This window comes from Symphalangus syndactylus, chromosome 10 (genome assembly GCF_028878055.3).
Source record: "Symphalangus syndactylus isolate Jambi chromosome 10, NHGRI_mSymSyn1-v2.1_pri, whole genome shotgun sequence".
Classification (NCBI taxonomy): Eukaryota; Metazoa; Chordata; class Mammalia; order Primates; family Hylobatidae; genus Symphalangus; species Symphalangus syndactylus.
In genome coordinates, this window is record NC_072432.2 from 85471209 (window position 1) to 85492500 (window position 21292).

At 42.4% G+C, this 21292-nt stretch overlaps 2 protein-coding genes across 2 annotated transcripts in view; one reads left to right on the forward strand and one right to left on the reverse strand.

Moving 5' to 3' along the window:
* Positions 1-3859: 3859 nt before the first annotated feature.
* Positions 3860-21292, forward strand: part of LNX1 (ligand of numb-protein X 1) — a 147430-nt gene continuing 129997 nt past the window's right edge. Inside the window, exons 1-2 of the mRNA XM_055294676.2 lie at positions 3860-3958; positions 21232-21292. The exon at positions 21232-21292 is cut by the window's right edge and continues 405 nt beyond it. The gene's annotated coding sequence lies outside the window, so the exon portion shown is untranslated. The remainder of the gene's footprint in view (positions 3959-21231) is intronic.
* Positions 18851-20999, reverse strand: LOC129491637 (COMM domain-containing protein 5-like). Its single transcript, XM_055296159.2, has 2 exons — positions 20968-20999; positions 18851-19695 (listed from the first exon to the last, which is right to left on the reverse strand). Exons 1-2 carry the CDS (start codon positions 20997-20999, stop codon positions 18924-18926), a joined length of 804 nt encoding a protein of 267 aa, XP_055152134.2. The 3' UTR covers positions 18851-18923.

A 21292-nucleotide genomic window follows, 5' to 3' on the forward strand; every position in this document is an offset into this window, starting at 1 on the left:
GTCTCACTTACTGTCCAACTAGAGATAGAAAAGGGGACCAAGTGGCTCGCACCTGTAATCCCAGCACTTTGGGAGGCCGAGGTGGGAGGATCACTTGAGGTCAGGAGTTTGAGAACAGCCTGGGCAACATAGTGAGACCTCATCTCTAGAAAAAATTTAAAAACTAGCTGGGCATGGTGGCACGTGCCTGTTGTCCCAGTTACCTGGGAGGCTGAGGTGGGAGGATCACTTGAGCCCAGGAGGTTGGGGCTGCAGTGAGCCATGATGGCCCCACTGCACTATAGCTTGGATGACAAAGGGAGAGCTGTCTCTAAAAAAAAAATTAAAAAAAGAAAGAAAGAAAAGAAAGTAAGAAAGTAAAAGAAAAGCGTTTGATTTTGGGGTTTAAAACCAACTGCTAGTGTGCCTGGAGTAATATCTTCAAGATTCCAAAGTTCCTTCTGAGTTGAAAAGTGTCACGGTCTTTAGCAATGACAGTGAGAACAGTATGGGAGGAGGGAATGGAGCACTATATGTCCAGGATTTGCCAAGCCTAGTCTAAACCATTCTTCTTGGTAGTGGTTTATAATGAAACTTAATTTTTCATTGTCTCATATTATCCAAATGTATGCAGTTCCATGTTCTTATGGCCATTCGGATTAAATTTTCAGACTTTAAAGTGACAGACTGCAGAAGTTACAGAGAAAAATGACCATAAAAGATGTCATAGAGAGTTACAACTGGTCATTATTGAGGGGTCCCTCAAGCTGGCCTTCCATCTTGGGGTTGGTTTGATAAGCTCTCAAAAGATGATTTCAAGTGTGCACTCAGGGGTGATGGATTTCCTGGTATGATTTCTCATAAATATAGGCATGAATTTATGAATATATACGTATTTATATATACATATATATATATTTTATGCACACACTTTCAGTGTATAGACCAGATTACTAATTAATTTCCAAATGGAGACATCCCTTATCAGCAACTACACGCCCCAGGGCTACTTCTTTTTTTTTTTTTTTTGAGACAGAGTCTCGCTCTGTCGCCCAGGATGGAGTGCAGTGGCGCAATCTCGGCTCACTGCAAGCTCCGCCTCCCGGGTTCACGCCATTCTCCTGCCTCAGCCTCTCCGAGTAGCTGGGACTACAGGCGCCCGCCACCACGCCCGGCTAATTTTTTTTTTTTTTTTTTGTATTTTTAGTAGAGACGGGGTTTCACCGTGGTCTCGATCTCCTGACCTCGTGATCCGCCCGCCTCGGCCTCCCAAAGTGCTGGGATTACAAGCGTGAGCCACCGCACCCGGCCCCCAGGGCTACTTCTACAGGTTTCTACTTCTCCTTCTGAATAATGGGTAAGAAGCTGAATGTGTCCAGGAAGTGTCCCAGTGAGCATGAAATCAGAACCTTCCCTCCTTTCTTTCCAGTGGTTAAAAAGCGGGCCTTGATTAAAAACTGCTCTGCCACTTGCTGATGAGCTTGTCCTTAGGCAGTTTCTCAGATTCACTATGTCTTGGTTTTCCCAGCTGTAGAATGCAAATAGCAATGATACCTGACACAGGGTTCTTGTATAAAGTGCTCAGAACAATAAGTAGCACCTGTTAAACACAATGTTCATTTTTATGATTACCTTTTTTTCTAGTAGTTTAGAAATATCATTTCCATGATAATGTAACAGCCCTAACGGCCAAAAAAGAGCCCATATTATTTTTTTAACCCATGCATATTATTCGAAATCCCAGGAGTACCGAGAAATATCTCACCTGAGAAGGCTAATTGTGTAGTTTTTTCTCTTCCTTTATACACTATACCTGGGAGTTAGCTCCACTCCTGAATTAACTCTTATTTCTCTATTTTCTTTCTGTTTTACAACAATTCATCACACCATATATGTAAATGACTGTGTGTATGTGAATATGGCAAGTGAAACCTCACAATCTCCAGGCTGTTCAGTGAAGCTTTATGCGAATTCATTTCACCTACACCCTTCCCCCCTCCACCCAAGGCCGTGAACCGAAGCCTGTGATCCCCTCCCAAGTTGGATCCTGCCCTTCGCCAAAGGCAAGACTGCTGAAGGCGTGGCCTTCTAGATGATTCATCAGGTTGGCGGGCTCTCCCTCCCCTCCCCCTGGCCCAGGGGACACCCTGTCCGCGTGAAGGGGGGGCCTTTGTGTGAGTGATGTTTCTCAATTATCAGACGAGTGGCGTAAAACCTTTTCCTGAAACACCTGAGTGTAAAAGGTTTGTTCGCTCCCTTTTTTTCTTTTAAATAATAAAGGAATAGCCACACCTACCTTAGTTTCTATTGGATAAAAACGTGAATAGCTTTGTTGTTGTTATTGTTGTTGTTTTAAGCCTTCAACTCTCAAAAGGCACAGAGTTCCCAGGTGCGAAGAGGTAGCTCAGATCTGTCTGGGGCGGCTCGGGGACAGGAGCCAGCTCCCCTGAGGTCAAGCACCAGAGCCGGCCCCCAGACCCCGCCCTCCACTACAATTTCTCTTCCTTCCCCTCCCCCTTGCTTTGCGAGCTATTGACTGGTTGCAGCCAGCTGAGGCCCAGGCTGTGGGAATCCGGACTTCCTTTTCTTCCCTCTCCCATTTTTCCTTCTTCCTCCACCCTCCCCCAAACCAAACCCCAAAACCTCTAGGTAGTCCAGTATTAAAACCGGTGGAACCAAAGCATTCCCAAAATCAGGAGGAGGGAAAGAAGATGAGGGAGGCAAAAGTAGGAGGAAAATAGGAATGTCAACATTTATTTTCCTGAAGGGGAAAAAAAATTCTCTCTGGGCAGGCAGGCCGTCTTCCGGGAGGGGAAATCCACAGTTTCCTCAGGTAGTAAGTTCCAGGGATGCTGGATGCAGGTGGTAAAAATACACAGCGTTTCAATGGGATGATGGGAGATGTTTACAGCCCTCCTGGGAAGAAGCCAGAGGGTTTAACAGTCCTGGGATACCTCCCAGCTGCCTGCTCTGGTGCTAGATGAGTTTACGCTTCCTTTCCTGCTGGAAAAGGTGAAGCAACCAGTGACTTGTCCAGGGTCACACACCACGCTTGGGACAGAAATAACTCTGACGCCTCTTTCCTGGCTATATCAGCAGACAACATTGCCTAATGACTGTACTACCATTCCAATCTGAATCATTTAAATTGCTCCTAATTGCAGGCCTGCAGTGCACTGTAACTGCCGTATGACTCTAACTGCCAAGCCAGCTGAGATAGGAATGACTGAAGTTTTGCAAATTCCTGAATATGGAATTAAAAATGCTGGGCGGGGGAGGGGGGTAGGGTAAAAGTGTTTGAAAACCACTTTGAAACTGCTGACAGGTATCCTATTTAAAATTGCTTCAAAGATGAATTGGAAATGTCACCTTAAATTTGTCATTTTATTGGAATTAGAGAAACACTTGGTGTTCAAATGGATGCCGTTCAAAAAGGCACCTCAGATATTTCTAAGCAGTTGGGCTTCACACTCTTCCTTTTTGTGTCTGCTAAATTACTGTCTCATTTTGGTGTTTAAACTTCCCTTTTAACTCCTTTGTGGGCAGATATGGGGAAAGGGGAGGGCCTGGGAAACAACCAGGCATTTGACTTGAGATCTGAACACGGGGCTGGACATGTGCTGTGCTCAGGAAAGAAAGTAAATTCCACCTGGCAAATTGCTCTAACTGATTCATTTGTCCACAAAGAGACGCCACCTACCTGCTTGCAGGTATTCAGGTAAATGACAGGTGGGCGGGGCCTCCTGACTGTTTCAATCCCTAAGGTCTCAGCAATGCTTCATCTGTCGGGGCTTCCGTGATGTCACCCATTTCCTGGTCTGGAGCGACCAATGCCATCCTCCTTCCTTCAGGCACCTGTTCACCGAAGTTGCGGCCGGTCACAACTCCGGCGGCCCAAGGAGCTGCTCGGTTCACCCACAAGGGATGAGAGCTGCCTGCCCGCTGCTGCTTGGAGAGCCCCAGACAGTCGCTTGAAGAGGTGAGTTGAAACCCTCCATTTTTCTCTCTTGGCATTTATACCACTGGCCCTTGAGGGCTCTGAACACGGAATTTGAATGAAAAAATACAAGCTGAATGGCTTGTCGCTGGTGTTTGCCCCAGAGGGAGAAGCTTTTTGGAGAGAGAAGAGTAGAGAGATGCCTTTGACATTCTAGTTGCACAATAAACTTCTCCCAGGCCAGATATTTAATCCTTTTTGTTTCTCTGATCATTAATCCAGCCTGTGCTTGTCTGCTTGTCCTGGTACTTGATCTGATTAAGGCAACAACAGCAACAACCTAAAGAGAAGTAGAGTGAAGGCTTTTGTTTTGAAACTTAGCTCGAAGGTGCAGATCTGTTCAGCCCGTTTAATAGGGGCTAGGAGGCCAGTGCAGACTGGATTCAGAGTTCTTATTTTTCCTTTTTTTCCCCCTGTATTTTGATCTAAACCTGTGAGGTGTCCCTAGATTTTTTTTTTTCTTTCCCCCTGAAAACCTGTTCCTCAGGGCAAATTCTGTTGCCCTATTCAGAAGCTGTCCGTTCCAGTTTTCCTCTTTCTTCTCTGAAAAAGTCTACCATTTTCTTTGCTCTTTGTTGAACACTCTTTTAAATACGACTTTGCAGTGTGCACTTAGAATTTGTTTACATTTAGACCTGGATTGGCTGCCTGCTGACCTTTGGTTACAGTATGGATTAATTCCCTCATTGTCGCAAGAATGTGACTTTAGGTCTGATTTTTAATTTTCTGGACCTCTTTGGCTTTTTCTGTCTCTTTTTCTTTTAATAGCAAATATACCGAGGAAATTGTTCTGCCAGGACCTGGCTTTTAAAGTAATTTTACCTCTAGGATCCATTTTTGTTTTCTTAATCCTGATCACACAGCCTGTACTACTTCTGTTCTTGACAGCCCAATAGTCAAACTCTTTACCCAATATTGTTGTCAGAGAAAGGAAACCATTTTTAAGCCCAACTCCCTGCTGGGATGAGCTGGAAAAATTGGAAAAAGAAATAAATCTGCGAGACACTTCATTCTAGATTCCATCATCAGCTGTTTTTCTGAGATTTAAGTTAGCAGATGTTTGCAAGGGAATAATCTGTTAGGAATTATGCTCCTGTTGATCCACCCAGAAATACAAAGTGCATGTAAATTCTCCAGAGGTATGAATTGAAACAAGCTGAGATCATTTTTGCCTTAGACAGACAGTTGTTCCTCACCACTAAGAATCTGCCCAGTTCTTGTTGCCAATTTCTGTCTTACTATTTGGAGGCCCGTATTGTTCTTCCTTAACTGACCTTTGTTTATTATTTTCCCCAAGCTTGTGAGTTTAGGGGGTGGGGTTTGGCTACCACTTGTCTCTTACTAAGATTCTCACTTGATTCAAAGCTTGGATCTTCTGGATAAAAGTGCATCTAAACCTCTCCTCAAGATTACATTGCCTCTGGTTTACCGTGGTTGATTAGTGGTTTTCCCAGTAGTTAATTTATGATTAAATAAATCATTTCATCACTGTATGTCAGCATGTCTGAGTATTAAAGGAACAAAGCTGTAGACATTGTACCCCCAGGTAGAAGAAAGGAAAGAAGTGACAAAGACTGGAATTCAGAGTCAGATTGACTAGAATGCAGTTGGTCTGTTGGGTAATTTACACACAAGTCCTGTCCAGAGTTCCTGTGGTAACTCCACCCATTGGTTCAAGTGGACATAGGCCTGATGGAAAAATGTACGATCTCCTTCATTTACATCCTTGAGCAAGTTACTTCTCTGACTTTCAGTTTCCTCATCGGTAAGATGGGAGATAATAATCCCCATGATCTAATGTGGTTGTGAGAAGTAAATGAGGTAGCTAATGTATGTTAGCATCCAGCGACCAATGCCTGGTGCTAACTGGTGCTAAACTGAGCCTAGGTTCTTCCTTTGGAAGGAATTTTCCTAGGTTGCTTGGAGGAGAGTCTGACTCTATCAAGATAAAGGTCATATGTGGTTGCAATTGTAGGAACCTTGATAGTTCTTGTTATTGTAATTAATTGTAGGTAATTAACTTCAATGTTAACAGTTTGGAAAAAGAAAACAGGCAGGCGAAGCTTAAACAATGTTATTAAACAAGGTGGGCAGATTTGTCTCCGCTAGCCTCCCAGGCAAAGCTTTCAGGAGTTGCTGGCCGGCTGTGATTTCTTCCTTTTCCCACTCTAAGGCTCTCATCCTGCAACAGACCCACAAAATGTGATTCTCCATGGGCCTTTCGGGGGAAATGTCCAGTTGTCATTGCTGTAGTCTGACTTGGCAGAGAGTTGTTTTTGCTGTCAGTCGTGCTATCTCCGGGGCAGACCGGGTGTTTGGTCTCCTCCTGTCTCACAGATAAACACCCTTCTCCCTAGCCAGAGTGAGGGTTCATGCCGAGCCACTGGCAGGAGGAAGCCCCTGGTTTGGAGCCTGCATTGTACCATAGAAGGGAGGTTCATGACCCATTGGATGTGATTGGCCTCGTCATGGAATACCCTGTGCCCTTGGATGACCTTGAGTCATTGCATACGAGCAGTTGTATGCCCAGGGCCCTGGTCACTTCTCTGGGTCTCGCCCTTCAGGGATACCACAAATTTTCATCATTCAAGAGTAAGGGATTAGTGGATTGAGGTCAGTGGGTTCTACTGTTCTGCCAGCTTGCCTACGGAGCCCTAAGGGAGAACCTCAACCCCTCTGCATGTCAGTTTCCTTAGCTACATTTTTCCCCAAAGGACGCTAAAATGGTATACTTCACAGGCCCCGTCCGTCCTTACAACTGAAGCAAGGTGGGCTGCATGTCTAGGTGGGTAGGTCAGACTGACTGGGGGGACTGGGTAGTGCCTCACTAGAAAATATCAATCTTATTCATTCCATTCTAGGTGGGGCAATGCTACTACTTTAGAATAGTGGTCTGGTCTCTGGCATCAGGCTGCCTACCTGGGTTTTCAAAATCCAGATCTACCATGTGCTACCTGTGTGACCTGGGACAGATTCTTTAACCTGCTTTCATCAGCTGTGTAACAGGGTTATCATGAAGATGAAATGGGTTGAAATGTGCAAAGTGCTTGGAATGGTACCTGCCACAGTGTTACTTGTTACTAGTATTATTTTCTTGACAGGAAGGCATAGTTGATAGTATCAGACAGGTCTGTGTATCAGACCCAGTTCCACCATGTAGTTGCTAGCCTAAATAAGTTCCTTAGTTTCATCATTGGGAAATGAAATACTTCCCAGACTCAGTGCTGTTGGGAGGAATAATTGAAATAATTACATGGAAAGTGCCTGGCATATTGTAAATGTTCAGTGAGTGTTAACTATTGTTATATTATTTTAAACATTTTTATATTGCTTACAGTTAGACATCTTAGATCATGCTACTATCTGGATATAATAATGATGGAAATGGTAGTACATTGAGGGCCAAAGACTGAGCAAAAAAGATTTCCCAAAAGGCTCCCAAAGGCAGAGGAGGAAAACCTGTTAACAAAGATTGTGTTGTTTCTCTTGGAGTTCCTGGGTAGAGTGGCTGCCAGTGGAAATGCCTGGTCTTTCATAAACCTGTGGAGAGTGGGCTTCCGTGATGTGAGTAAACAATGGGTCTTCCTGGAGCAGTGATTTCCTGGCTTCACCTGTCACTGTCTCCTTGTCTCCAAGACCTTGGCTAAGACTTCTTTTCTATATTTGAATTCCTCACTTAAAGTGGAGAAAATAGGGTCTGGTGGGATCTTGACTACTTTTTCTTTTCCTTTCGCTCTGTTGACCAGGATACGATCTTGACTACTTGAAATGCCATCTGTAAGATGCTGGCAAGGCGAGGACAGATAAGAGATGCCCAAAAGTGTGTCCTCCTCATTGCCTCAGTATTCATGGACTTCCCAGTAGCATATAACTACTCCTGATATTTATGTACTCACATTACATAGACCCCCTTTTATGTGGTTGGCAGATTTATTGTCCTCTGACAATGCCTCCAAAGTATCAAAGGCTTTTCAAAACTGTTTGGAAGGAAGACTGTGTCACTGTTCCTGGGTTAATAGGATTTAATCATTAACTATCCCCAAAGAATAGGGTTGACATGAAAACCATAAAAAACCATAAAATGTGGAAAACTACACTGAGCTGAAATCAGGAACAGAAAATGTTGGTTGTCTCCTGTAAACTTTCTATGTTTACCATTTCCTCCATTTTGTTCTGTGTGACATGAGGACACCACAGTGACCTATTTGGTTAGTTACACAGATACACACTTCAGATCAGTAAGAGGAAGAACTTTCTATGAATCAGAGTTACCCGAAAATGTAGTAGGTTGCCTTTTGGGATACTGAGTTTCTTGTCACTAAAGGTGATCATTTTTTTTGGCATATTTAGTGCATGGTATATGTTTGCTAGATAAGTGAATGAATTAATAAATGAATGACAAAGAGGATTTGTGTTTTTCAGCTGTGTAAAGTGAAGATTACCTTCGTGATCTCATAGGATTATTTTAGATTAAATGAAAAAACATGTTGAATACCCAGTGCAGCATCTTGCATATTGCAAACTGCTCCTTAAATAGTAATAATCATTATTTTTTATTTTATATTCTAAAAAGAATTTCTGCCTCAGGTAGAAGGTAGACAAGATGATCCATCAATTTGAGATTTGCAGTTTTTACAATCATCTGTTTACTCTTATTCTCTTCGCCTCTGCCCTTCTTCATCTACCCATCTGAAAGAACTTCTCTCTGCTCTAGAAAGCCAAGTTCCTTGGCATGGTAAGTTGACTAGTACACTTCTAACAGTGGGAGTAAGTTCTATCCCAATTAACCAGGAACATTTTTGGTAACATCACTAATTTGTGACTTGGAATATGTGGACTTAGACTCCACGATTTTTTTCAAGTGACTCTTATTTGCTTCTTGTGTTTGATGCATTTGTCACAGGCACACAAAAGACTTCATCAGCAGCAGAGTCAAAACTCTCCAAGAATTTTCTTTAATAGCCTGTTGGCACAATAGCCCATGCATGATGGGGAGGTCTAAATATGTCATTGCTATCTGCTGAGATGATTTGCATAACTTGCTTATGATTGCTTTTGACAGTCATGTGGCCTTTTCTGAATAGAGCGCGGCGTGTTTAGGCTCCTGCGTACTCGCATTAATACATGAGTCACCATGTGTTTTCAGACTCCTCATTAAATGTGATTGTCAGACTTATATTACATCTTCCACAACATACACACACTCAGCCATTCTATCTGTGGCCTTTTTTTTTTCCCTTAAGGCCCTTTGCAAATTTAGTCTAACAGTCATCTCTGAAGGCATCTGTATTCTAACTTATTAATGGATTAAAGGGAAATTAATACATTTTCTAATAGGGTAGAGTTGCTAAATATGTAGCAATCTAAGTGGCTGCCATCTCCAAATATTTTTCCCTATTTCTAAGCCCTATAGAGAAGTGCTGGAAAGGATCGTTGGGAGTGTTCACCTTCCCTGGAAATATGTAGACCCTGTATTTCTAGGGCTGCCATAACCAATACCCATAAACTTGGCAGCTTAAAACAACTCCCATTTATTGTCTCACAGTTCTGGAGGCTGGAAGTTTGAAATAAAGGTAACAGCAGGGCCACACTGCTCTGAAGGCTCCAGGAGAGGGTCTTCTCTGGTTTCTTTCAGTTTCTAGTGGCTCTAGACATTCCTTAGCTTGTGGGTGCATAATTCCAATCTCTGCCTCTCTCCTCACATCACCTTCTCCTCTGCATTTGTGTCTTCTCCTCCTGTCTTATAAGTGTCTAAGGACGTCTGTCATTGGATTTAGGACCCACTCAGATAATCCAGGATGATCTCATCTCAAGATCCTAAACCTCATGACATCTTCTTAGATCATTTTCCTATAAGGTCATAGTCACAGGTTCTGGGGTTAAGACATGGATATATCTTTTGCAGGGACCCTCATTCTACCCACTGTATCCCCAGCTGACAACCGTATACACAAGCTCTTCCAACTACTTATGGAGAGATTTCTTGTCCACTTGGAGGCTGAAATACTGAGCAAAGTACAGGCAAGGAGAGTCAGAATTGGCAGCCATCATCACTACCTTCATTTATTTCTATGTTCATGCCACAGTAGTAAGTGTTTTGTACTCTAAAGGCCTACTGAGTTCTTCCAGTCAACAGTGTGATATATCTAATAAGACAAAACAGTAAAAATCATCATAGATTGCATTAGTAGACACAAGTATCCTGGTTAAGGAAGTGATCACTCCACTGAATCCTGAGTCCTCCAAACCAAAATAGGATAACTTCACTTCCAGGTACACGTTTTCAAAGGGATCTTAGCAAACTAGAAGGCATCCTGGGTAGATCTTTTACCACCACCTGGACTACCCGGGAAGACAATTGGAAGAACCAAAGACAAAGAGAAAAACCAGGGAGAAACCACCCAACGCTGTCTTTAATTTGGGGATGTGTGTGTCGTGTTTTGAGGAAGCAAATGTGATATATGTTACACTGAAAGGCAGAACAAGGCCAAAGGTCAAAGTAACATGGGAAGCATTTAGCTATTTGAAAAACTGACCAGTTCTCCATCAGTGGAAGTGTTTCAAGTAGAAGCTAGTAGGTCCTGTAGGGATCTTGAAAAGAGGATTTTTCTACTTGGTGAAAATCTAAGTTCCTTACCCAATCAAAACCCTGTGACTTCTAAATAAATCATTTTAAAACCTCACATAGAGGTCGTCATGTGGGTCACATCAAGAGATCACTACTCTTCCTTGATTGACACATTTGCTCAGGTTCTTCTCACCTGGATTACTTCCCACTTGTCCAGATCGCTTTTATCATTCGTGATCCTTCCCAAGGACCATCTATCCCATTAACTTTCCTTGATTGTTCTGGGCCACACACACTCTCTATTGTCTCTCCTCCAAAGCTTGTCCATGGCTCCTGTCTTGGGGCATTATATACATTGCCATGTATTGTGTATTCTCTTGCAGTGTTTTTACATTTTTTTCTATGTTTTCATAATTAGACTTAAATGTATTGGAGATGAAATGGAATTCCTTACAGGAACTCCCACAGAGTTTAAGGCCAGTCCCAGGCATGGATTAGGCAAAGCCATGACCCCTGTAGAATTGAAACACAGCAGGAAAATGCTGAGAATTCAAATATCTTTCCTCATCTTGTCCTTCCCTCCGTAAAACTTGGTTATCGTTTAAAAAGAAACAACAAAAAACAAACAAAAAAAACCCACACACACACAAACACTTTTTGAAACAGTTTTTCAGCTTTGGATGAAAGAATGTCAGTTTGCTTCTTTTCCATACCCCTCTGATATCAGCTCTTCCCGGGATCCTTGGTGACTCCTAACATGAACAGAGCTCCAAATCAATGCAAAAATACTCTGCCTTCATTTGTTGTTGTTGTTGTTGTTGTTTGCAGGGGGTCAGTTCTATTTCATCATGTTTATGGACTAGGAAATGGAAGGACATCTTTTCTGTTACAGAGTTTTTACAAACAAACCCAAGTATGGCACCCCAGGGGAAAGGTGGTAAAATCTCGTCAAGAGAAGGAACACTCTTCTCTAACCTGCTTATGAAAGGCATTCCCTGACTTCTAAAACTTGCGTCTAATTGGCTAGCCACTTGGGACTCTTTTTGCTTAACCACTTCCCTTGTTTTTCCCACATTCTGAACATCTATGTCCTCCTTTATTGACTCCAGATGTATTACATGGTCTCCCTTTAGTTCAATTCTCCTGTAATTTCTTGACATGTTTCTGACCTCTTTAAAGACCATTTAAAAGGGTTTTTTTTTTCTGTATTTTTGGATGTTTGCAATACTATACAGGCTAATGTCATTCACAGATTCATTAATGAGTGGGTTAGTCCCTCTTCGAGATGATTGATTTAGAAGTTAAGCAGAAGCAGAGCTAACCACGACCTTGGCAGCAGCCTGTAAGCACCTGCCTCCCCCCTCTTTCCTCTACAGTGTATTTGCCCCCCATCATGCACACACAGACACATCACCCCCCACTTCCAACCCAGGTTCTTAGTTTGAAGATAATTTTATTCCATGTGTAACCATTTTTATCCAGGTCATTAATGCTCCTAATTCTTCCCTATTACATGAGAGTCTGTAAGATAAGGAATAGCCCACAGAACACTGCCCATCCTCTGTATATGTTCATTTACAATTGGCCTTTATAAAATTGCCATAAGAGTTTGATGGCACGTTATCGATACTGTCAAGTCTTACTAAATTTATCTAAAATTTAAAATGTAATTGTACATTTACTTTGTTTAATACAGAAAGATAGACTTTGCCCTAACTTTGGCAATTATTTTCCCCCCAGTAACCTGATTTAGGAGTTACAGCTAGGGCCAGGGCAGTAGTTAGGCAGACATGCCTGCTGGGTGAATTATTTTAGAAAGAGAGATGAGGCCACCATTTGAAGAAGTGGCAGGCGCTGGTCCGTTCGGTACATCTGTGGGTATGTTTCTGCTGTTCGTGGTCCAGGATGGCATTTCTGACTGTGATTATGATTTTTGCACTGAGCTGTCACCCCAGTGACCAGTTTGAAACTAAGCAACCATTCTGCCACATGGAGCGTAATCCAAATTTTAAAACACCATCAACAATTAAAAAAAAAAACAAAAACAAAAAAATGAAAAACCTTAAGCTCATTTTCTTGAAGCTAAAAGTAACCTCGGAAATAATCTGATACAGTTAGCCTTTGTGTGTTTGAAACATGCTGTAAAACAAGAGGTTGGCTGAAGGGAGTAAAAGATTTTGAACAACTTTCGAATGAGCAAAAATTCAAAGCAAACATGAATACGGTAGGGCAGAGCTTCACAGTTTGTAAAATGTCACATTCCATGTAGTGTCCTTGCTGGAGAGAACTCTTTATTACTTGACTGGGCTCACTTATGTACTCATGAAACAAAGCTCTTAGAGGATCCAGTCATTTTGTGATCTTTTGTGAGACCTGGCTCTAGGTTACATTCTTTGCTTCTTTGAAGCAAGTCATTCCTCTTGCCTTGTGAAACCTTCAGCAAACTGTTCACCTGTGTGTCTCTGTCAAGTGTAACAATCAGCTGAAGCAACAATCAATTCTGACCTTGGGTGAAGTTTAGTGGCACACCTGGGAAGAGTTTGTAATTCTACTGTTTTTGTCATTGTAGCTGGCTGGCCACCAAGTCGGTAAAAGGAAAATATCAAGACCCAAAAAAGTAGTTGGTAGCAGAGCTGCATCCAAACCACAGTTTTGATATTCTACTCTCCCTACTTAGGTTTCTAAAAATAACAGTGACTAGGTCATAATTAAGGTGAGGCAGGTGAGACACTCACCTTCAGGTGCGAAATTTAAGGTGCAAAAAAAATTCAGTAATCCTAATGTGAATGCAATATTTAAAAAAATGCAAAATGAATGCAAACAATCCATGATGAACAAAAGATCAAAATGTATTCAAATAAAGACAAGATCAGTAAGTTAAAGTTATTTAGAAATTGTTTAAGATCATCACTTAGTTAAGAGAAATGATCAAACATGGCAATTTCCTCAATTAAAAATAAGATGAGTGATATGGTTTGGCTGCGTCCCCACCCAAATCTCATCTTGTATTGTAGCTCCCATAATCCCCACATGTTGCGGGAGGGACGCAATGGGAGGTAGTTGAATCGTGGGGGTGGGTTTTTCCCATGCTATTGTTGTGATAGTGAATAAGTCTCATGAGATATGTTGGTTTTATAAAGGGCAGTTCCCCTGCACATGTTCTCTTGCCTGCCACCATGTAAGACATGATTTTGCTCCTCCTTCGCCTTCCGCCATGATTGTGAGGCCTCGTCAGCCATATGGAACTGTGAGTCCATTAAACCTTTTTCTTTATAAATTACCCAGTCTTGGGTATTTCTTCATAACAGTATGAAAATGGACTAATACAGTGAGCAAAGAGGAAGGTTTTTGGAAACAATGATGAGTGTGTTTTCTTTAAAGCCGGGAAAACAAAACTATTTCTAAAATTGTTTGGAGAATAAATAAAATATTTAAACTTAAATTGATGTTTTAAGTTTTGATATATACCTACTCTTCATGTTTTCCACATTTTTCAACTTCCTTAATGATCTGAAAAAAATTAGCCATTAAAAATTAAACAAAAATGTACATATCAGGACACACATTTTTCCTTTGGCCTCAGGCTGCAACTGATAAGGGGACAACTGTCATGGTCCCGGGTGACCAGTAAACCTCCTTGGATACTTTCCTTTTTCAAGTACTTGTGCGTCTTTTGGGGGTGGGGTGGGGACACGGAGCACCTGGAGCTGCAGGCTTCATTTCCTCCCATTGCCTCTCCATCAGTTGCTTGTGGCCTGTCACTGTTTAAACTTTTTCATTTATTGTGAATGTCAGTGGAAGTTCTTCAGTATTTGTACTTCTGGGTGGGAAAAATTATGTCTGATTTATCATTTGTTTAAATGGTTTCCATTTCCCTTTTCTTGTGTTATTTACTATGTCGGTACATTTTGGAATGAGATTTATCAAAGTAAAGGAATGTTTACAAACAAATAAGAGAGCCCCACATTCCCCAGATAGCAATGGTTCTAAGGATTGGATGTACATTATGAGTTCCAGTACCAAACTGTTTAACCACTGAAGACTATCTTCTGTTTGTATAAATCCACCTAATGCCACTACATATTTTTGCATTTTCTAAGCTGCATTCATAGCCATTGCTTTTGTTTTTAAAAGCTTCTACATTTCTACCTTTCTACTCTTAAGATATATACCTCCTCCACCACCTCCAAGAATTGTTTTCTCCAGGCCTCAGGGCAGTGTCTCCTCCTCTACCCACTCCAGTAACAGCAGTAGTGTGTGCTATTGCTACAAGAAAGTGGAAGCAGTTTCAGGCTGTCTGGCAGTCACATCAAGGGAACAGATTCCCTCACTTCACTCTGGCCTGGAGTTTTGGAGTTCATTCTACCCGTACATTGTAGGAGAGACACTGATAAATTGGGGAGCTTGCAGAAGAGATTTGGATGTGGAAGAAATACTGACTGAACCCGAGGCTACTCACCCTGGGGGAGAACATGGGATCTGTCTTCAAATAATTAAAGGACTTAAAAAGTTAGACATATTCTGAAGAGCTACTAGGGTAACAGTGGCATTTGTGGAAAGGGCAGGTGAGGTATAGGAAAGGAAAATTTTGCTCATTATGTGGACTTTTTCCTCTATTAATCAAAGCTATCCAAAGGCAGAATCATCTACTTTATAAAGTAATAAAGGCCTTTCTCATCTGTCAGGCCTCCTTTTGACTCAGAGTCTGTGGCTATAGTGTTTCATCTTTGACAAGGTTAAAGTGCCAATGCAGGACACGCCGCCATGTGACTATAGACAAGGATTCTTTTTCATAATACGGAATCCTCCTCCTATTACTAGAAAACTGTGACTCAGGCAACAATTTCAGAGATGCTTTAGGGGCAAATCTTGTCCTTTCAATGGGAAGAACACGTAAAATTATCAGTGCCACATGCCAAATGTTATATTTATCCAGTTGTCTTTCTAGTGGAGTATGTGGTTTATTCTGGCAACTACATCTGATAACCATTTTCTATAAAGCCAGGGTGCATTGAAAGGAGAATTAGCAGGACAATAGCACACCAAGGATCCCATTGTTCTGATGAGTTACCTGATGCAGAAGTGTTTCCACTTCCAAACAGGCTGTATTCCAAAGGCTGTTCTTAAATCTGTCTAGTGCGGTGACGGTAGACATACGATCTCGAACGACCCTCTCGGTTGTGGGCAGCACCGACTGGCTTTTGCTCTGGTATGTGTCTTTGTTGTCATCCAGGAAGTTCAAAATTTGAGAATTAGGCAGAGAAGCTTCTATACGGGTTTTAGGCTAGACAATAAAATGGTAGGAAAAAAAAAGCAGGGATTAGGAGCAAAGAGAGATGGGGGTTTTTATTTTTCTGGGTGCTTTTCAGCACTAGATTGGGGGTTTTGGCTACATATAGCTCTAAAAGTCACCTCTGGTTTCTGTCATATTCCAGATCAGAAAGAAGAAGGAAAGGGTAATTCCTAAGGCACAACAGGGTTATACCAAAAGAGTGTAAGATTTCCATCCTACCCATCATACACGTACGTAAGGAGGGAATCAATCCACTCCACTACTCTTTCTTACTCTAAACTGCCAAAACACTGTATCACAGCTCTGTCTACTTAACTTCAGTCAGGGCCAGAGATGCTGATGGCTGATACATTCAGTAAATTTATATGGACGCAAAGCTGACAGGCCCTCTCTCTTACTTTTCGTGGGAGAAACTAGCTTACCTTTTAAGGCTTAATGATTTTTGATAATTTCTTCTCCATTCAGCAGCAAGGCTCTGATATGTCTGAAAACGTGATACATCATACATGTTTATAAGCTATACACTGCAAATAAGAACCACCAGGGAGATATTAATTATATTTTTTAAGTCTACCTAGTTCTTTCCCTCAGAGCCAAAACTGCTTGTTCAGTCTATTATCTCATAATCTGTTTCTATTCATGTAGGCTTTATTTAGTCTAAAATAAAGTCAGAAAATATATACAGCAGTGTTTACATTAACATTATATTAAGAATTTGGTTTATCCACATGGATAAGTGCCAGGGAATTCAAATTACTCTCAGAAAGAAAAAGAAAGGAAGGGAAAAGATAAAAGAAAATTGGAGTTGAAGCTAAATCTGCCATTTTTGCTTACCCCATTCCATTCATTCTGCCTCAGCACTCAGTGAAATCAAGGAATCTTTTTCTCCAGAGATCTTTGACATATCTACAGTCGTGGACCCCATTAACAATGTTTTGGTCAATGACAGACTCCACATATGATGGTGATCCCATAAGATTAAAATACTGTTTTTACTGTACCTTTTCTATGTGCAGATATGTAAATACTTACCATTGTGTTACAGTTGCCTACGGTATTTGGTACAGTTACATGCTGTACAGGTTTGCAGCGTAAGAGCCATAGACTACACATCTATATGGTGTATAGTCAGCTGTACCATGAAGGCGTGTGTAAGTGCACTCTATGATGTTCACCCAAGGACCGAATCGCCTAACAATGCACCTCTCAGAACATATCCCCATCATTAAGTGACACATGATTCTACTTGCAATACAGCCTGAAGAGATTTAAAGCCTTCTAATTTCCTGGGTCTCTTGTATTTAATGAGTTACATTATTGGGATTCTGACTAGCCATAATCAAGAAAGATGCTGGGAGACAAAGTAGGGAAGTAGGAGCAGAAACTTGGAGTCAGACAGCCCCTGCCCGTTTTGTTTTTTTGGTGTGATTGACAATTATTTACCTTCTGCATTTCAGTTGCCTATGCCATTTGTGAGGATTGAATAACGTAATATACTATAATATAAGGCCCCTAGCACAGTGCCTGGCGCATGGTGAATGTTCAAAGAACTGTTAGATGAAAAAAGGATTTTTCCCAAACACCTAATCATCAGAAACAAAACAAAACATAAAAACCCCACTTGATTAGCACAGAATCATAGAACTCTATTTCTGGAAGGGACTGTTGTACACAATCTAGTCTGGTGGTTTGCAAGTTTTTTTAAAAGCTAGGATTCTTTGAACAGAATATTAAGAGGAACCTGATGCATTAAGGAAATAATGGCAGGCTGGGTGTGGTGGCTCACGTCTGTAACCCTAGGACTTTGGGAGGCCAAGATGGGAGGATTGCTTGAGGCCAGGAGTTCAAGACCAGCCTGGTCAACATAGTGAGACCCCATCTTTAAAAAAAATAATAATAATAATGGCAGAGCTGGAGGAGTGGGCAAAGCTCCCCCTTGGTTTCCTCCTATCTCCACTCCCTTGGAAGAGCTGGAAGCATCTGATGCCTTCCACAGCACAGTTTGAAAAATGAAAATCTGGTCCAGTGCCACCATTTCACCAATAAGGGAATGGCCCAGAAACATGAAGTTGTATTTTCAGTGGTATGGCCACACTGCAGCCCGAATTTATAGTCCTCTACAGCATCATGAGAAAGAATAACCAAGACTGTAGCATGTGGGACTATATGGCAGAACACTACAGAGAAGCTTTGAAAGACCTAGAGCTTTAGTTCATCCTGTGTGAACCATTTTTCCCCTATAGATTGTAGATGATATTCTTTTGCATGGCCCATTTCCATTTTCATGTTTGTTTTTCATCTGTTTCTGGTGTCACTTAAAGTATTTCCTGTGAGATTCCAGTACTTTCTAACAGCCTTGAGGACAATTAGCAGCTGCATAGATTTCCCTGAAACAACTTCACCCCCTCCTGCACCCTCTATCTTTGCCTTCTGTGGTCCTATCTGATGCTAAATAAAATGCTACAATTTCTAAATGTTTTTATATTAAGGGCATTTACCAGCAACCTCTTCACTAGAGTGTCCTCTCAGGCATATTACTGCCGTACAGAAATGTAAACAACAAAGCTGACTCAGTGAAAGCCTGAAGTCAATGTATTTTCTTTTTGAGATAAGGCTATGTTTGTACAAACAACCTCCGACTTTATTTGGAAAAGAAAAGAGATATAATACAGTTTATGACTGCTGGGCTGTTTCCAAATGTGGCTAATTTCCTGTTAGGTTATTCATGTGTCTTTATGTTCCTGTGGAAAGCATAAGGTCTTTTAATTTGCTTTTGGAAAAGAGGAAAGTTGAATTGGGGCTGAGGGAAGAGGCAGGATTCTTTTTTTAAAAATTTATTTTTATTATTTATTTTATAATGTTTCCCCTCCCCTCAGCCCCACTAGAATGTCAGCTCTGTGAGGTCAGTGATTTAAGGCAGAAGAATGAAAATGCCCAACCTAAAGTACAAGATCTACAAAAGCACGTGGATGAAGAGCCTGCCTCATGGGAAGGGCAGGGCTGTCCTGGGAAGAGTCAGCTGCACTTTGGCACCATCCGAGGTGCCTGTCCAAGCCTGATCTGAATGGGACTGGTCATGTGAGGGGTCAGTCCTGCAGGCTACACTCACACCTCTTCTCCAGATCTGCCATCTCCTTTAGGACCAGGGCCACGCTGTACCGCAGCTCCTGGAACTTGGCTATGGGGACCTCGAAGCGGTATGCTAACCCATCTGAAAGCTTCAGCTGCATCAGGACCCCCGGCTGCAGGGAGCGAGCCAGGGCACTGGTGGAGATTGTCACATCCACCCCCCACTGAAAGTCAGCAACATGGGGCAGCCAGGCCCCCTGCTGCTGGGCCACAGAATGAAGGAGGGGCCGCTGGCTCCCAAATACCACGCTGGCCAAGTCCCCGACCAGGTCTTGGGGGCTGCAGAGCTCCTGGAGCTGGTCCCTGAAGGTGTTGGGCTTCAGGCTGGTGGGGGGCAGATGGAGGGCCTGCTGGAGCAGCGTGTGCACGCCTGCCAGCAGGGCACCCAGCCACTCCTGCGGCAGGTTGGCGCTGACCCCAAGACACTGCACAGCCTCTCGGCAGTCCTCCCCTTTCAGGCTGCTGACCACAAACTTCATCCACTTTCTGACCATGCTCCTATTTAGGTCCCCTAGTAGCTGGGCCATTGCTTCCACCTCTGGAGGAAGCTGGGCCCCCAAAAAACTCACTCGGCCACTGTGACTATCACCAGGATGATGCAATACAGAGCTGTGTCCCCCACAGCAGACACTGCTGCTGCTTCCTCCTTGATTAGCCAGCCTAGGGGGTCGGTCCCAGATGCAGATACCTGGTGCCACCGATCCCCAGCCGATGCAGCTAAAAGGGGGCCTGGTCCCAAGGCGGGATTCTTAATCACCATAAAAGTTGACCCAGAGCCCTAGTTTGCACTGGGCTCCTACTTGTGTGCGTGTCCATGTCACCTCTGGACTGGGGACTCCCTGAAGGCAGAAGCATATCCTTTAAGTTTCTCTCAAAAGTCTGAATATCCAACTCACGACCTAGCTCAGAGTTGGTGCTTGAAAACTATTTATTGACTGTCTACCCAAGAGACTTCCTAGATGCCAAGCAAGCATGTTGAAAAACTTGATTATTGTTGACTCCTATCTATGTTAAAGGAAAATATGTACTGTGATAGTATTCTACTGTTTACAAGAAATACCTAGGCTGGGCATGGGGGCTCACACCTGTAATCCCAGCACTTTGGGAGGCCGAGGTGTGTGGATCTCTTGAGGCCAGGAGTTCAAGATCAGCTTGGCCAACATGGCAAAACCCTGTCTCTACTAAAAATACAAAAATTAGCCAGGCATGGTGGCACGTGCCTGTAATCCCAGCTACTCGGGAAGCTGAGGCAGGAGAATCACTTGAATCTGGGAGGTGACGGTTGCAGTGAGCAGAGATCATGCCACTGCACTCCAGCCTGGGCAGCAGAGCAAGACTCCGTCTAAAAAAAAAAAAAAGAAATATCTAATGGAATAAAAGAGTCCTATTAGAACAAAGCTTAAAGGCCCCTTATAGGAGCTCTAGCTTTCAGTTTCTGGGCCAACAGAGCTAGATTAGAGACAATGAATTCAGTAACAAATACATGTAGGAATTATTGAGCACGTAGTATGTGGTAGATGCAAATCTAAGAGCTTTATGTATCATATCTCATTTCATCCTCACAAGAGTTCTGTGAAGTAGCCTGTGATTATCCCCATTTTACAGATGTGAAAACAGAGTCTGAAATCATTGGCCCATAGTGGTGGGATTTGAACCCAGGCAACGTGTCCAGAGCCCACTCAGCCACTAATGACCAATTGAGTGAAATGCATACAGGAGACAACAGTGCATTTATCATAGTGAAAATGTGAAAGGCTCAACGGCACTATTTTCTCTCAGATGACTTAGTTGAAAGCTCTGATCTCCTACTTTTTCTGAGTTTGGGAGAAAGATGGGGAAGAAAGATAAGAGAAAGCCATCACAGTGTTAACTGTTTTTTTTTTTTCTTGTCCTGATCTGACAAGAATTTTACAAATCACCGGTCTATTTAATTTTCTTAACAAATTACATTTTTTAGAGTTACTTTAGGCATTTCCTACATATTACCCAAATGATTCTTACCACACCAACGTGAGGATGTGAAAGGTGAACATTATTCCCACTGGCATGAGTGGAAAAAAAAAAAAACCATTATTCCCACCTGGCACGAGGAGGCCATGGGGCTTGCCCAAGGTCCTGTCAGTCACTCCAGAGTGGACACTCAACCCTGGCTTTCTGAATCATAGCTCAATTCCCCATGCACTGGCAGCACTGTCTCATGTCTACCATAAGCATAAGCCTTTCATGTGCTGGGAAGGAAAGGTGAGCTTTCTTGTTGTCTTTTAGGTGTGTGGATGGCTCCTAGATCTTGACTTGCTCCTGAGGAAATATTGTGTGACTGAGTTTC